The sequence below is a fragment of the Trachemys scripta genome, chromosome 16 (assembly GCF_013100865.1).
Source record: "Trachemys scripta elegans isolate TJP31775 chromosome 16, CAS_Tse_1.0, whole genome shotgun sequence".
NCBI lineage: Eukaryota > Metazoa > Chordata > Testudines > Emydidae > Trachemys > Trachemys scripta.
The window spans coordinates 22,520,895-22,539,052 of record NC_048313.1 but is presented as its reverse complement, the minus strand read 5'-3'; the positions used below and the strand labels follow the sequence as shown (position 1 = coordinate 22,539,052).

Genomic DNA, 18,158 nt, shown 5'->3' with positions numbered 1-18,158 from the left:
TGAGAGCCAGTGTGTGTGAGAGAGCCCGACGGCCAGTGTGTGTGTGTGTGTGTGTGTAAGTGTGTGTGAGACACTGCATTGGGGGACTGTGACTTGTGAGAGGCAGAGTGTATGTGGGTGTGAGAGCCAGGGTGTGTGTGAGAAACTATGTGTGTGTGTGTGTGTTAGGGAAGTGTGAGAGACATGAGCGCACTGCCACTTTAAGTCCCTCCCTCCTTCCCCCGCAAGGCCTGGCTCCCCCCACCCCTCCCGCTGACTCACATGGAAGTTTTGCTCCTCCTGTCCTGGCCCCAACCTGGCCCCCGCCAGAGACCGAGTGGCGCAGGCAGGACGGGTCCAGGGAGGGACTCTGCTCTGGGTGGTGGTGGGCCGAGCCGCTGTGCTGCCAGTGACCGGCCACGCCACTCTGGGGCGGCAGAGCCTGAGGCTGGAGTCCTCAGCTGGTCTGCTGAGGAGTGAGTGAGGGAGGGGGTAGGGTCGGGGAGAAACCCGCCGGCCCAGCATGGGGGAGGGGCCTGAGACGATGGGATTCCAGCTGTGGCCCGTGAGGGGAATGGTGCCCCAAATTTTCGGGTGCCCTATGCAGCCGTGTATGCTGCGTATGCCTAAGGACGGCCTTGGTGATATAGGTAGCAACAATAAGCTATCTGCTCAAACTGTGTGTGCCTGTAGGACGTGCGTTGTACAACACAATGCTTCACAGATTTCTTGGAAAAGTCAGAACCAAACTGTTTTACAGACACAAGACCATTTCCTATAATCTCCTCCGTATTTCTCACATTCTCCACCTACTTTCATGTGTGCATCACCCCAAGCAAAAGCACTAAAGCAAACCATACATAACTGATAGGAAACAGAGGACTGGCAAAGTCAAACTTTCTCAGCAGGGGTGAGATACCTGATAAGAGTATAATATAGCAAAAAAAAAAAATTGAATAGACAAAATTTTACTCCAGTTCCAGGAAGGTGACAACCCTTTTAAGATACCGTTAGGGCCCAAGCCTCTGGGGAGAGGCCACGATGACAGATATGGGTGTAATACAGAGAAATATTGAACAGTTCTGCAGAAATTCAAAAAGCAGGCAACTTGGTCAAAATATAGGTAACACAGCTAATGTGCAGTACCCAGAGTAATGTCAATACTACATCATAATACTGTGCCCTTTTCTGAGGTGTTCAAAGTGCTTTATGAACGTTAATGAACTTAGACTCACAACCCCCCATGAGATCTTACCTATCAAGGTACCTACATGGCTCCCAGTACCTGAGGTCAGTATAATTATCCCAGTTTTGCAAACTGGAAAGCTGAGGCACAGAGAGAGGTGACATGAGACGTTCAAGGCATCACAGAGTCAGCTGCAGATATTGTAATAGAACCCAGGAGTCCTAACTCCCCACCTCCTGCTGCAACCACTAAACCCCCTCTCTTTCTGAAACTATTTGGGTCAGGCTTTCAGTTGCATGGAATGACGCTGGGTTGCTGGCTAATGTTGAATTAAATACTTGTGACAGACTTGGCATTTCCAGCCTGTTTCCCATCAGGCAGAACTGCTCCTCTCTAGTAAAAGCATCACTCACACACACACACACACACACCTCACCCTCAAATCACAACAATCAGCAATACTAGCATGTTATACCACAAAGAGCATTTTTTTCACCCTAAAGATCTCTTCATACTATTAATGGTCAAAAAGTCCCTATAGGCTCAAAATGCTGCTGAAATCTTTAATGGTGGAAATTGAGCACGTGTGCAATCGCCTGTTTGCAAAATAAAAATAAAGGTAATTGTTCCATTCTTTTCTTTCTCTCTCCAATTAGCACAGCTTTGTCTCCCTGAATGGGAAGTCACCTGGAGTGTTGCGTTTGGTAAACAAAGCTGGCCCTTTTTTTTTTAGTTAGGAAAAAGCATGTGAAACCTTGAACTGGTTATTTCTGCACTATTAAAAATAGGAAAATGCAGTGGGGCCTGAGGATGTTTATTGTTGAGGAAGAGACTCTTAAAAATAGGGGTTATAACAAAAATGGTTTAAAGGACCTCAACCTAGAAGAGTGGCACTGTGTACTGCAGGAGACACATCCACATTCTCAGAGAGAACACTGGAGCCTGTGACTCCTGACAATGGAGGCTCTGCATTCTTTTCTCTTACAAGAGTCTAGCTTCCACTGCAAACTAACCCACAGCTGAATCTGGCGGAAAGAAAGAGCTGTAGTAAAGCGCATGGAACAGGCCAGGTCTTCATGAAAAGGCAAAGACACAGGAACGTTAATTTACCATTGATCTATCACAGCCTGCTAGGCATTTCAGACTGACACAAGAGATGGCCCCTATCCCATAGAACTTACATTATAAACCCTTCACAAAGTTATTTCAAATGCCATCACATACCACTTGGTTCAGGATCTCCCATGACTGGGTCTTCTGTGTTTTGGTCTGAAAGCATCAGGGTCCCAGTTTACACAGCTCTGAATCGCAGCCCAGTTGAATAAAACACAAATCCTTGACCAATTCTGATGTTATCGGGTTATCCAGAGAGTCCATATGAGTCGCATGCTAAGGGAATTGACAGAGAAGCCCTGGTCTAAGTGCAGCCGCTTTAACCAATCTACTTCCTGCAGACACATTTCCGTGTAAGGAAACTGTGCGCAGTGTACATTTGTTTGATCGTGCAGTTTGCATACATTCAGATCTGTCTGTGAACAAAGAAGGGCCCATTTTACAACTCCATTGGCTTCAATGCCTACAGCAGCACAAACGCTCACTGTTCTGAGTTCTTGTATACAGGTAACCTTCACCCTAGGAAAACATAACCCACAATTCCAAACTCCTGGGGTATATGAGTCTGTGCACATTTATGTGGGAACATGCGAGTGGTGCTTCTAGGAATGCTAGGTTTTCCCATATTTATACAATATATTACCATAGATGCACAGTGAATGTGGCCATTGGTTTAAAAGACTCTTCTTAAAATATTTCAGTAGAGCACCATGTAGCAGCACTTATTCCAGAATAATATATTCAGTCATACCAAGAGAAGAGAGATTGGTTTCAGACAGCAGGAGAATAGTAGAAATTGACCAAAAACCCACACTTATCTGAACCTCTTGTTCCATGCTTTGGTGGTTTGGACAAACTGGAACTGAGACACTCCCCACCCCACCCCTCAAGATTTTGGTTTTGCAAAACCCAAACCTGACCAAGTTTTTTCCAAGTTGAGCTCTGGTTTCCCCAGCTCACTTCTAATATGACACAATCTGCTCCTTGCTCAAGTCAGTATTTCTTAGGGTATGTTCACCCTGCAAGCTGGGGGTATAATTGCCAGCTCAAAGAGACATACCCACACTAACTCCAGTTGCGCCAGCACACTGAAAATAGGCTAGCCACTATGGCTCAAGCAGCAGGAGGGGCTAGCCACCCCAAGTATGTACCTGTCCAAGCTAGGCATGTACTTGGAGGAGCTAGCCCCTCCTGCTGCTCATGGAACTTCAGCCAGACTCTATTTTTAGCATACTTGATCAATTGGAGCTAGTGTGGGTATGTCTCCTTGAGTGGAGAGTGTAATTCCCAGCTCAAAGTGTAGACACACCCTAAGACCCATGAGGAGGTTTCTCAGATTGAAACCCATTTTGAAGACAACTAAGCTTCGCTTGAAGTCTTTACATCAGGATTGGATGTCTTCCTAATAGATATGCTCTAGATCATTAGCAGGCTATTGGGCTTAATGCAGGAATCACCGGGTGGAATTCTATGGCCTATGTGATGCAGGAGGTCAGACTAGATGATCATAAAGGTCCCTTCTGGTCTTAAAACCTACGAATCTCACAGAAACACTTATATGGTTTGAAAACCAGTGATACAGGAAATGTAAGACACATTTATTCAAAAGCTATGGATTTATCTACAGTCAGAGTAAACTTCAGTAGCTTCCCCTGCAATTACTGATCATAATATAAAGGTGAACCAGTCTCATGGCATAAACATAGGTCTCTCATGCTTGGCAGTGAAACAATTAATTTTCTTTCATTGATTTACAAATAATTCTTTATAAAAGACACAGTTGTTTGCTCTATATAACCAGAGAAAGGCTCTTGCCTATAACTTCAGCCTCTGTCAGGTGCCACAGATCACAAACACAGGTCTGCAGGATTGGTGAGTGATAGCCATACCTTCACACCACTGCAAGGTTGGACAAGAGAACTGCAGCTAATATTTCACAACCAGAGGCTACATTTGCTGACTCAGTTGGGTCAGTTGACAGCAAACTGACTGGATACCACTTAATTTTACAGCTTCCTGTTCCTGCACCACCTTTTGTCTGAGCAACTAGTCTCTTAGGCTGGTTGCTGCCCAGACCCCCTGGAGAACAAACTCCTGCCACCCAAGCCAGTCTTCTGACCTGGCTGTACACTATCCTGCCATGCCCAAACCTGGATCTTCCTGCTACCTACGCTAACCAGACTGCCCCTGCACCCAGGGCCAGCTTTAGGAAGTGCGGGGCCCAATTCGAACATTTTCGGCGGGGCCCCAGCAGGGATGACTAAATATATATATATATATATATATATATAAAAAAAAAAGCCTTTCATTTCTTAGCAACCGGTTCCCTATAAAAAGTTCTGATTTAAGGGATGTGCCACAGTATGTATATTTTGTACCAATAGGGTTACCATACATCCGTATTTTCCTCCCGGACGGCCATTTAAGAACCAAAAAGCCTGACATGTCCGGAAAAATACAGATGTATGTTAACCCTACCTGAAGTTCTTTTTGAAAAAGATGGGTCTGAACTAGAACTGAACTCCGTTTCACATGTGTGGGTCCCTGCCACTCCCTGGGGGTGTGCTAGGGTGACCAGATGTCCCGATTTTATAGGGACAGTCCCGATTTTGGGGTCTTTTTCTTATATAGGATCCTATTACCCCACCCCCCGTCCTGATTTTTCACACTTGTTGTCTGGTCACCCTAGGGTGTGCACATGTGTGGGTCCCAGCTGCTCCCTGCCCCCCTCATTGAAGCAGGTGTGCAGGGTTACTGCCCTAGGAACTGCAGGACACCAGTGGACATGGGGCTGGCTGGAGGCCAGGCAGGGGCTGACTTGGAGGTAGGGTCTGGCTGCAGGCAGGGCAAGGGGTGAGGGACTGAATGGAGACAGGGGAGTGTGGGGTGGGCTGGCTGTCTTCAGGCAGGGCCAGAGAGGGGTGCGGCATGGGTTGGCAGGGCTGGAGACAGAGGAGTGCGGGACTGGCTGGCTTCAGGCAGTGGGGTGCGGTAGGGGTTGGCTGGAGACAGGGCAGGGGGTGTGGGGCTGGTGTGGGCAGGGCAGGTGGTGCGGTAGGGGCTGGCTGGAGATGGGCTGGCTGCAGGCAGGGGGTGCGGGGCTGGCTGGAGACGGGCTGGCTGCGGGCAGGGGGTGCAGGGCTGGCTGCAGACAGGGGCTGGTGCAGGCAGGCCAGGGGGTGCGGGGCTGGTGTGGGCAGGGGGTGCAGCAGGGGCTGGCTGTGGGCAGGGGGTGCGGGTACAAGGGGTACAGCCCACCCTGTACGGTGAGTGCCCCCTTCTCCTCCCTCCCCCACCGGGGTAGCAGCAGCAGCCCGGGACTCGGGGGCTATTTAAAGGGCCTGGGGCTCCCCTGCTTCTACCGCCCCGGCCCTTTAAATAGCCGCGGGAGCCCTGGGGAAGCGGTGGGGCTCCAGTGGCTATTTAAAGGGCCGGGGCGGTAGAGGCAGCGGGAGCCCCAGACTTTATAAATAGTCCCAAGAGCCCCGCAGCCCTACCCCAGGGCTCCAGCAGTGGGGCTCTGGTGGCAATTTAAAGGGCCTGGGGCTCCAGCCCCTGCTGGGAACCCCAGGCCCTTTAAATTGCCCCTGGGGAAGCTGGGCCACCCCGGTACAGCGCACCTGCCGGTACACCGTACTGGGACTTGGGCGCGGGGCCCTCTTAGGGGCGGGGCCTGATTCAGGGGAATTGGTTGAATTGGCCTAAAGCCGGCCCTGCCTGAACCTTGCCTATGCACTGATTACCCTCCTCCCACCAACTAATGTCCTGGCTGCTGAACTTGCTGCACCATGGACTATGAAACTACCCCCTGTGATCTTTCAGCAAGGCCTGGCTGCTGCCGACCACGTGCATCAACACGTGATCAGCAGCCCTGACCTCAAACCTCACGGCTCTGCTTGCTCACAGCAGGCCATGACAGCATCCCAGGTTCAAATGTGTTTGAATCACGATAATAAATAATCTGATTTTTTAGCTTTCCTCATGAATATGAATTGATAGCTGAATCTCAGAACTCTGGGGTTGTCAGACTAGGGAAATTAAGGGACTTATTACCTGCTCCCATGAGTAATACGTGCTAGAACCAATCGCTTCTCCACTTTCCAGAGTAGGCAGGATATATGCCACCTGTGTGATGAGGTAACCAGACCCGATAAAGAAGTTCAGAGCTGCTCACTTATTTCTATTCATGTGGCTGTTTCTGGGTGGGTATAAAAGGGCATCCTGCAGCTATGAGCATGAACATTATTGGTTGCGAGCTTTAGGGTAAGTGGTGTTGACAAGTTTCTGTGGTTTAAAATGCAGAACTGTGACACAAAACATTTAATTTCCTCTAACTCATCAGCCTTCTTCCTTGTTCTGACTCAGTCTTGTGATCTCTCTCTCAGTGGGTTGACTCTTCAAGACCAATACAGTAACTAAATTCCTGGGTGGGAAGCCTGATCCAGAGTCACTGTGACAATGTACAATGCTGGTTGGAAAAGCAGCTGTTGCAGGCACTCCAGAATTTTTGTGGCTTGTGGTTCACAGAAGCCACAAGAAGCATGATTTCCCTTTCACCACTCTCTGCCAATTGCTATGGTAATACAGTCCGTTAGAATTCTCACTGCAGCTGCATCATTGTTCGTGTGGCAGCCTCTTAACCACAACTACAGAACCCTGTCTCTCCTACCGCATACACTACCCACAGAGAGTCAGGATTATAGCATTGCTGGAGGACTTATGAGAGCTAAGGCCACGGCAGCATTTCCATTCTAAACAAGTGTCTTTTATAAATATATAACCTAAAAAGAATATTACCTTTTGGGTTGAAATTTTTCAGTCTTATGTGAACATTGTGTGTTCATTATTATACAGGTACAGAAATGTCTGTCATATTCATTTGGGGTTTGGGATTGTTTGTATACTGGTAATAAAAATGGGTCTGAATCTCCTCACACGCACACTGGAGATACAGTATTGACTTCAAAGGAGTTTCTCCTGGTTTACATCAGTGCAAACAGCAGAAGGAGAAAGAGCATGAAAAGCCAGGTTACAAGTGATGGAAGGGCTTGGCTGGATACATGTGTGTGGCTGCTCACCAGCTGCTTAGGCATCATCTGCACAAGATAGGCCTAAACCTCAACATTTGTATTTAGAAACCTTCAGCATCTGGGGTATTTGAACTGGGGCTCAGGTCCACCTCTAATTTAAATAGCTATTTGCGGGGGGTGGTTATTTCATTAAACAAAGCAGTCACACTGAAATCTCCCTCTGCTGAAAAAAACTTAACCAGAACAGGCTCTCACGAGCACCTTCTATCACTAATGCCAGAACTCCCTTTGGTTCCACCCCATCTCCTTGTATCAGTCAAACATGAAACATCTCCAGATATGTGAAACACAGGTTGGAAAGCTTTCCCTGTTTCCCCATATGTACCCACATGCCCAGATGCCTCACTGAGCCTCACACTCATGCAATCCTCCTATGAAAGAAGGGCCTAAACTGCAAAGTTCGTGTGCAGATCAAGGTCTACAAAGCTTGGAGGTGCTCAGAGCTGGAGTGGAGATAAAGGCCCATCTCTGTCTTCTATACCCACCATTATGTGCCCCACAGATCTTTGCCCACATACAAAAGATGAAGTACTAGCACATATAGGTCAGAGAGTTCTCTAGTTCAGTGGTTCTCAACCAGGGGTACGTGTACCCATGGGGATACTCAGAGGTTTCTAGGGGGTACTCAAATCATCTAGATCAGTGTTTCTCAGCCTGGGAGTTGCATCCCCCGGGGGGGTCACAGGATGGGTTATGGGGGATTGCAAGTGCAGGGCTGGCATCAGGGGGTGGCAAACAGGGCTTCAGTCATGGGCAGCAGGGTTTGGACTTCAAACCAGGCTCAAATATCACAGATATATACGTACAATAAATATATTCTAATCTATTTATTTTATTTTTAAATTTATTTTATTGTGTAATTATATGGTAAAAATGAGAAAGTAAGCAATTTTTCAGTAATAGCATGCTGTGACACTTTTGTATTTTTATGTCTGATTTTGTAAGCCAGTAGTGTTTAAGTGAGGTGAATCTTGGGGTACGCAAGACAAATCAGACTCCCGAAAGGGATACAGTGGTCTGGAAAGGTTGAGAACCACGGATCTAGTTCCTCAGTGGAGACAAAGAAAGCCTTAGGCCCTTGGATTCCTATGCTGGTGGCTAGCAATTCTCCCTCCTCCTCCTGGTGCCCTCACCAATATTCAGCTCTCAGTCACACCTTCTCCAGGCAGTCTGTGGACGGTTTGTTCTTATTTTCCCTTTTCTCCCTAATGTGGAATTACCTTTGTTTCCTGAACATTTTCCCCTTTTTCTACCTAAAAACAAAAGCTCAGCTTCAGGATAGCAGCAGCAGAACAACTTCTCTGCCTGTTTGTGGTGGCAACAGGTTCTGTGCTTATTCAGAACAAATTCCAGAACTAGAGAGTTTTAGACCCATTGTCCAACTTTTCTGATAAACACAACAAAGGAACAGAGAAAATAAACCAGTATCCACATGTTCTGTTTCTTTTCTAAGGTCTGGTTTGCTGTTTGGTGGAAGTCTCTTGACTTCAGATTCATACCCCTACATCAGTGACTAGAACACAGGACTGAATTATATTTCCAATAAATGTACCACTGACTCACTGTGTAACTACTTAACCACTCCATGCCTCAGTTTCACTCTGTTAACTGGGGATAATTATACCTACCTAGCTTTGTAAAGCATTTTGATATTTATAGATAAAAAGTGCTATTGAAGTGTTTTATGTTGTGCAAAGACATTTATAGCAAACAGGGCTATAATGTGATACAACAGATAAATGCTAATAAATCTTAGGCACTGCAGAGACTTTAATTCTTAGGAAGTTCCCGGCACTATAAAAGTTCTTAATATAACAACAAGGCTGCTTTTGAAACCAATTAAATTCATTCATGGTGTCTCCATCATACAGTATAAAATAGTGCCCAATAGAAGTTTAGATCAAATTTCTAATCTGGATTAAGTGTCATATCCTTCTCATGTTTTAAATGTGATTTCCCACACTCAGGTATCTGAGCTATTCACTGCAATTATCTGGATATCAGTGCCTCCAACTTCAAATTATTTGGATTATTAGTAGAACTTTTCTTAATCAGGACCTATTGTACCCAATTCAGTCAGTCCCCATTAAGCTCTTAGTGGAAACATCACACCAGAGATCCCAAAATCCCTGATCTCCTCTCCCATCTCAGCCAGTCAGAGGGGAGAGGCGTGTGCTTTGACTCACTCTGCTGCCAACTCATTTCTGCCTTCCACACCTAGCAGTTTCTGCACACCTCCCTGTTTCAACACCAAATGCAGGCTCACTACCAAGACTTTTCTAAATAAATCACTTTGAAATGTACAAGCCAGTGGGTGCAAAGCCTGAGGAAACTGAACATTTTCAGAAAGGAAAAACTCACTCCACAGATTTATTGGAAGCAAGATCATTGCAAGGAGCTGTGGGAGATATAAGCTATTGAAAGTTTGGGTAAAGTAGTAAATATTTCCATTAAGCGTATTTCTGAATTCACATGCCTAGAGCCAGCGGCTGTATCTGACCCTGCTACTATAGCATTGGAAAAACACAACATATATGGCTATTAGACATGGATTCCAAACTAGAATCCCAGATCCAAGCTAGGGTAACCAGATAGCAAGTGTAAAAAATTGGGACAGGGGTGGGGGGTAATAGGTGCCTGTATAAGAAAAAGCCCCCAAAATTGAGACTGTACCTATCAAATCGGGACATCTGGTCACCCTAATCCAAGCAGAATGAACTTTGGGGAAGTTTGAAAATTAAATTTGCAATTCAGGCCTATTCCAAATTTCTTCAGGACTCCAAAAGGAGCTAAACTAGGAGCATCAATTCTGAACTGGCAGCTTCTTCAGCTTATTTCCTTTAATTACTAATTTCTGCATGACCTTTACCAAACAGAAGTAGTGAGGGACAGGTGATTAGATAATGAAAACATTATTTCCTATTACAATCCAATTGTTTTCAGTTACTCTTCTAGAGGGGGAAGAGCAGTGTTCCAGGGGAGAGAAGGCTAGCACTGGGGAAGGATTGTTTGACTGTTCAGATTTCATTCTTAGCAAATCTGCAATTCCTAACTATGTAGAAAGAATACAAGGAATATTTCCAGGAGGAATCTAATCCCCATGTGAGGAACTCTGCAAATAGTGGTTCAAATACACCAAAAATAGGGAAGGGAGGTACCCCTTATTTCAACCTAGTGTAGAACCCAGGAGTCGGGACTCCTAGCCTCATGAGTTTAACCACTCAGCTTTTCTTACTGTATTGGTTTTGTTAAAGCACAGAAAGCAGAATCCTGAGCTTTCTTTGGGCAGATGCCCACAAAAAGGAAGTATAGGAATTCTTCAGAAATGGATCAGCTTCTACATTCATATCAACATACAGGGAGTAATAGACACTCATGCCCCGTAGACATTTAATCTCATAAATAGTCCCTGTCTCTCCCCCAATCCCCCATTTGTAGTTGAAGCAAGATTATAATTTATCCCTAAAGCAGAAAGCCTTTTCATTTGCACCCAACACTGAGATCTCCTACAAGACAGTTGCTACATCTCCTTATTGCTTTTCTAATGAACAATGTACATTCAGTGACTGCATTAGAAAAAGTTAAGTGCTATGTTGTGGAGCAACCTCTTCTATGTTTCCTGTTAACCTTTCCCATAGGGAAAAGATTTGGTCTTTTTATAAGAACTTTTTTCCCAGCACGCCACCCCCGGGGGTGGGGAGTAGGCCTTTTAAATGTGGCAGAGAGGCACAGCTGCTGCTTTAAAGTAGCTAGCTGTTGCACCTTCCTTCCTTCCCAATGGGGTGAATATCCTTAGGTTCCTGGGGAGACAGCATGGCATGTTCTCCTGCACATGTTCCTGAATTGCATTTACAGTTTTAAACTAGGAAAACACTGGGTTCTTCATCTTCAAACAGATTTTTTTTAATCCTAGCACTCTGCTAGCAAAAGTATTTGCCTGAAATACAAAGCTGCTCTTAAGTAGGGTCTAACTCTTCCCCTGTGGTACGGAAGGCTGTGGTTTGGGTTCTGTTCCTGTGTGGTGTAGAAATGACCAGGTGGTAAGAATAGTCAAAGCTACCATCATCCAATCTGAACGGAATCAAGCAGGCCGCCAGGATGCAGAATAGTCAGAGCTGGTATGGGACAGCCTGAGAAGAGGCCCTAATGAGGTCTGCTAGTCACAGCTTGTGGGACCCTGAGAGGCTCCCCAACCCTCTGCAAATAAAGTTTTCTAAACTCCTGCTCTAAAAATTCCCAGTCTCTCCTTCAGTACTCTTGCTGAACTGGCCTCAGAATGAAAGAGCTGTAGTTAGTGGCTCAGGCATGGGACTAAGTACTAAAACTAGCATGTGATAATCCTGGTTCTGACAATTACTATGCTCCCTCTGTAACCTTGGGCGGGTCACTTCACCTCTCAGGCTCTCTGCTTCCCTAGCTGTAATGTGGGGATAGTTAGTTACCTCCTCACAGGGGGGGCGGGGGTGAGAATTAGCTGTTTAGGAAGCTCTAAGAACAACATTTGTTGTGGAATTGACACTGACAGTGAGGGATTTGCAGGCAGCTGCATCTCACATGTTTTCTTTTCACAAGGAAGAAGCAGAAGAAAATGCAGTTTAAAAAAAAAAAAAGAATGGCCATAATGACTGAGCAAGTGTCCTTGCTCCTACCACAGGAAGGGTGTGACAGGAGAAAACTTATACTCTTGTGTCTGGGGTCCACTGTGCTTTGCTATTCCCTTCTAAGTGAGAGGGAGAAACTAGATGTGAGCCAGAAGTAGAATCTAGGCATCCTGATTACTGTTCCCTGGGTTAACCATTAGACCATGGCTCCTTTTTAATAGTGAAAATTACAGTGGGGGGAGGGGGGGAAAGTGATGTCAGCAACATGTTAGTGTAACAGCAAAGTTAAATAAGGAGCATATGCCTTAAACAAACTGTACTTCAGAGAAACAAATAAGACATCATCTACCAGCACAGTACGAAAATAAACAGCAGAAACTGGTGGATGCCCTAGGTGCCTGCAGATATGGGAGGATAAAGAAAGAAGATGCCTCAACTCTGAACTTTCCTCCCTTTATAAGTTTTAGCAGCAGCTTCTCCCCCAAAATGGGACTTTTAATTGGAATAAATACAGACAATTCCTTACTTTCTGCTTCATAACATCTGTAATAACATACATTCTTCGCATGCACAGATACCTGTCTCCATATGTGCAGCACCAGTACAATGAGACCCTGATCCTGACCGGGGATTTTGAGCACTACCCCAGTACAAACAATAAATAACACACATTTCTGACTCTTTCAGGTTGGGGATTTACCATTCACACTGGTGATGAGGGCTGATATGGCAAGCTGGATAACTTCACAATTCAAAGCAGGATACTTGCTCAGGAGGGAAGAGACGGCCTGCAGCAAATCTGCCAATTTAGCTTCAACAGCTCCTGAAACAAGAGCTCCTGAAATAAGAATAGTAATAAACAGTTGTAAGTAATGAAGGCTATTTGTTTAAAAAAGAAAAGAAAGCATCCCCATGATTTAATACTGAGGGATAATAATAATAAAAAAAAAAGGTGAAAGGGGAAAAATCAATGACTAGTGTTTCACTGCATAATTTCCCCCCTCCCTCTCCACAGTAAGTATCTCTGCCACCAGACAGAACTAAATCCCCTCTGTGGGGGCACTGACATCTTATTGCTCCCACACACAAGTGAAGCATGCAAAAGAGAAAAGAATTAACATCCAAGAGAAAAGCATTTCCCCCATATATGAAAACTTCAATGTACCAGGTGGAATGGAATCAGGAAGTAGACCCTTGGAACCGGACCCAAATCCAAGGTTTGCCCACACCTTGAATAGTGGGTGCTTTACTGACTGTTTATTCCTACACTTTATTTCCTATCTTTTAACCAGTTACTGATTCATAAGAGGACCTTCCCTCTTAAGAGTCTTTGGTGTATGACTTTTTCAAAGGCTCTCTGAAAATTCAAGTATGCTTTATCAACTGGATCACGCTTGTCCACAAGCTTCTTGACACCCTCAAAGAATTCTACTAGATTGATGAGGCATGATTCTTGCAAAAGCCATTTTGACTTTTTCCCAACATCATAGGTTCCTTTATGGGTCTGATAATTCTGTTCTTCACTATTGTTTCAACCAATTTGCCTAGTACTGAAGTTAGGCTTACCGGCCTATAACTGCCAGGCTCATCTCTAGAGCCTTTTTAAAAATCACAGTAACTGTCCTCCAGTCATCTGGAACAGGGGCTGATTTAACATGCCACTGTTAGTAGTTCTGCAATTTCAGATCTGAGTTTCTTCATCATTCTTGGGTGATACCATCTGGTCACGGTGACTTATTACTGTTTAATTTATCAATATGCTCCAAAACTTCCTCTAATGACACCTCAATCTGGGACATTTCCTCAGATCTGTTACCTAAAAAGAATGGCTCAGGTGTGGGAATTTCCCTCACATCCTCTGGAGTGAAGACTGATGCAAAGAATGAATTTAAGCTTCTCCACAATGTCCTTTTCTTCCTTGAGGGCTCCTTTAGCACTTCAATCATCCAGTGGCACCACTGATTGTTTGGCAGGCTTCCTGCTTCTGATGTCCTTAACATTTGTTTTGCTGTTAGTTTTTGTGTCTTTTGCTAGTTGCTCTTTAAATTCTTTTTTGGCCTTCCTAATTATACTTGATTTGCCAGTGTTTATGCTCCTTTCTATTTTTCTCCATAGGATTTGACTTCCAATTTTTAAAGGATGTCTTTGTCTCCAACCACCTCTTTACTCTGTTTAGTCATGTGGCACTTTTTTGGTCCTCTTACTGTTTTATTTTATTTTTTTTTTATTTGGAGTATATGTTTAGTTTGAGACTTTATTATGGTGTTTTGAAATAGTTTACATGCAGCTTTCAGGCATTTCACTCTTGTGACTGTTCCTTTTAATTTCCATTTAACTAGTGTCTTTGTTTTTGTGTACTTTCCCTTTTTAAAATTAAATGTGACTATACTGGGTTTCTTTGATATTTCCCCCCATACAAGGATGTTAAATTTAATTGCATTATGGTTGCTATAACCAAGTGCTTCAGCTATATTCCCCTCTTGGACCAGATCCTGTGTTCCACTGAGGACTAAAGAGTTCCCTCTCCCCTTGTGGGCTCCAGCAGTAGCTGCTCCAAGAAGCAGTCATAAATGGAATCTAGAAATTTGATCTCTGCATCTTATCCTGAGGTGATATGGACCCAGTCAATCCCCGATTATTATTGGATTTTCTCTTTTTGTAGCCTCTCTAGTCTTCCTGAGCATTTCACAATCACTGTCACCATCCTGAGCAGGTGGTCGGTAGTAAAATCCTACTGCTATACTTTTATTATTCAAGCATGGAATTTCTGTCCACAAAGTTAAAGTTTGATTCATTTAAGATTCTTTTTTGCTATATTTGACTCTATGCTTTCTTTCCCATATAGTGCCACTCCTGCACCAAAGTGACATACTCTGTCACTCCTATATATTTTGTACCTGATATTATCATGTCCCTTTGATTATCATCATTCCACCAAGTTTCTGTGATGCCTATTATATAAATATCCTTGTTCAATACCAGACACTCAAGTTCACCCATCTTAGTATTTAGACTTCTTGCATTTGTATATAAGCATTTATAAAATTTGTCAATATTTAGTTGTCTGCCTTCATGTGATGTAATTGAAGGAGACTCCTTTTCATTTGACTGTTTCTCTTCAGTTCCTACCTCTACTTTATTAACTTCCATCCTCTCTTCTTCACTAGGATATAGAGTATCCTCCTCTAAGGGATGTCTTGTACCACACTGTTTGCTCCTGCACACCTGTTGGCTTTCCCCCATGCTGATGTGATATGTCATTAAACAAAGTCACTTTGCCATTTAGCATAAATGTAGATAGGACCCTCCCTGGATACCATCCATCCCTATGCAGGATATAGTTAGACAATGCTGCTGTTAGCAATGCAGGCTAGATTTTCAGCATCTGCTTCCTTTTAGTGGGTTTCATTGCAGTCACTAACACTACTGTTTAGAACGGCTGTAAATCAGATTTTTCATCCACCAGTAATTGCAGGTGCCATCTATAGCACATAGGAGCCTTTGCTTTTCATTTGATGAAGCAACTGGGTTCTTATTTGCGGAAGGACTATAAAATGTGCTTGCAGTTATTTATAGATGCAATAAATATGGGTGCAATTAATACAAATAAGAGTACACATTATTAAGTGCCTGCTAAAAAGGGAAGTAGGCATTGAAAGTCTGGTCTGAAAGGTCTGAGGGTCATCTGACTTCATTGTTTTTTATATGTAGTGTACCAAAGAATGCTGGCTGCTTTATAGAACAAAGACCCTGGGTCCTGTCCAGACCTTTTCAAGTCCAGCCCAGAATTGGTATGATGTTAACTTTTATGCTAGCCTTTCTTGTAAATGAACAAACATATGTAAATTTTAGACATTTACCTTCTCTTTGGAAAAGCTCCCGGAGGCTCTGGAATTTGCCATCGATGTTCCTCAGATGTCCAGTTACGTGCAGCAGCTTGTTGGTACACAGGTCCATTTGACCAAGGCAGTTACCAGAGGTAGGTTTCTGGACTGAAGCCCAAACAGCGGTCAGGAACCCAGAGTCATGCTCAGAAGTAAAGTGCCCACTGTTTGGTGATTTGCCGCCAATCTGAATGTAACTGGCATTGTCCTGTACTCCTGTCCGATTCATGGTAATGTCAGAGGTATTAGTAAGCACAGAGTAGAACCTCTTTGTCACAAATCATGTTTTCTGGTACACATTTCTGCAGTCTTACAGACTTCTGCACAGCTTGCTGTCCCTAAAATAAGTAGAAGAAACATTCTATACAAGGCCTCAAAATTCAATACAAAATGCCTGGAATAATTGAGGATTTGAGATTAATTCTCAAGAATCATTTCTGTGATCATTTATTTAAATATAATTTTCTAATTCTGTTGCTGCTGCCTTTTGACAGTCTAGCAAATGAGACTTTAGTCACTTCGAATGTGTAGTAAATACCATTACGAAAACTCCTCCTCCTGCACATTTCAGCAAATGGAGACCCAAGTTCAGGAAAGACTCGGGTTTTCCTCAGAGAGACTGATATCAAAGTGAAACTCAAACATCCACATGCAGCAGCACTGTGTTTTCTTGTGAGCTCTTTTAATACAAGTCAGATTCTTTAAAAGTAAAAGTATTTGTGTTCAGGTGCACTGCTAGAATGTTATGAGTCACCTTCATTCTCCTTCCCTATTTAAGTCAGGGGTAGGGGGAAACAAAAATGACAACCTGTTTGAAAAACCAGTTTGCCGAATATCCCATGTGTAAAGGCACCTCGCTCTTGGCTGATAAAAATGGAAAATCAAATAGTTGTCCTGACTCAGTCCTTTGTGCAGCAATAGCTCTTGATGTTTGCAGCTTCTGAACTCTCCTGATACGCCCCTCAGTCTGAATCCTTTCAGAGGGCACCAGTCCTGGAAGTCTCACTACCGTGTTCTCTGTGTGGGATGAGTCTCTCAAACTCCAGACAAGTGTCAGGCTATGTGGATTTTCCACATTCCTGCTTGGAGTTATGAAATCACTCATTTCCCAGAGTATCTATACCATCTATAGGAGCAAACTGATCCTGCTACCACTCTTTTGTTAACCCCTTTACTACCTGAAGATCTGTAAACTGCCTTCATAGTAAAAATTATTAGCAAATTGAATTACACAAGCATAACAAGATATTTTATAGGAAGATTAATGTATAGTTCAAAAAGGAAAATGAGTTATGCAGACAAGCCAGCAGGTGGAGAGTTTGGAAAATGAATTGCTCAGAAATGTATTATTACTTGTATTATGGTAGCACCTAGATGCCCCAATAAGCGATTGGGATGCCCAATGTGCACTATACTCACATAATAAAAAGTTTAGTTTATATACATATTCACTCATATAATACTCAGTATTTTATATAGTGCTTTTAAACTTAAAAAAAGGGTTACAGACATTAGGAAATCAATCCTTGCAACACCCGTGATCTGGGTCAGTCAGACAGTATTGTTATCCTCATTTCATTGATGGAGAATTGGAGATGCAGAGAAGTTAAGTGACTTGCCCATGGCCACAGATGGTGCGAATATTAGAGCCAGCATTAGAATGCAGGAACTCCCTGCTTCTAATCCTGTGCTCTAGCCACTAATGAGCACTGCTTCTAATAGAGTACTTATATGCTATGTGTGCTGACAATACTAAACTTCTGTAATAATATATTTAAAGTATTCAGTGAGCACTTTATAGGGGTACAAAGCATACCTAACCCTAACCTTTCTCCCTCTCTACTGACTGCTTTTCTCATCATACTTCTAGACTACAGTACTGTCTTTTAAACAATTTAGATATCCAGACCTATTTGTACACAGTGCTATTCCAGTGTTGAAGGATTTACCCAAATAACACTCCATCTTAGTTGTACAACTATTTCATACAGCATTCTTCATCATTTATATTACCAATAATATAAAAAAGCCTGTCAAATGGGTGCACTTTAACTTTGAGTATGTGGCCAGATCCCTGGTGCACCCTCAGTAATTGGTGCTTTTGGCACTTAAGCTTCTTTTTGGCCCACTGTGGTAACACAGAACTAGGCAGCACTGGATCTGACATCTGTATACAGCTGGTGACTTCCTTCACAGAGTTTTTGTACCCTTGTTGTCTTTTTGGATCCTGAATAGCTCACTCCTCAGAGCCTGTCACAGAAAAAGGTTAGAGCAAACAAATGACTTGTCTCTATTTTTCAGCATG

General features: G+C 43.8%; 1 protein-coding gene across 3 annotated transcripts in view; it reads right to left on the bottom strand.

The window, feature by feature from the left end:
• Positions 1-16,827, bottom strand: part of GMIP (GEM interacting protein) — a 57,771-nt gene extending 40,944 nt beyond the window's left edge. Inside the window, exons 1-3 of one of the 3 annotated variants that reach the window (XM_034792698.1) lie at positions 16,662-16,827; positions 15,830-16,191; positions 12,670-12,807 (exon numbers count right to left, since the gene is read on the bottom strand). In XM_034792698.1, coding sequence (XP_034648589.1) covers positions 12,670-12,807; positions 15,830-16,082 — 391 coding nt within the window. In that variant the 5' untranslated portion in view covers positions 16,083-16,191; positions 16,662-16,827. Of the gene's footprint in view, positions 1-2,389; positions 2,592-12,669; positions 12,808-15,829; positions 16,301-16,661 lie in introns of those variants that run through there. The other 2 variants (XM_034792699.1, XM_034792700.1) reach the window with 2 other exon arrangements.
• Between the last annotated feature and the right edge of the window lie 1,331 nt (positions 16,828-18,158).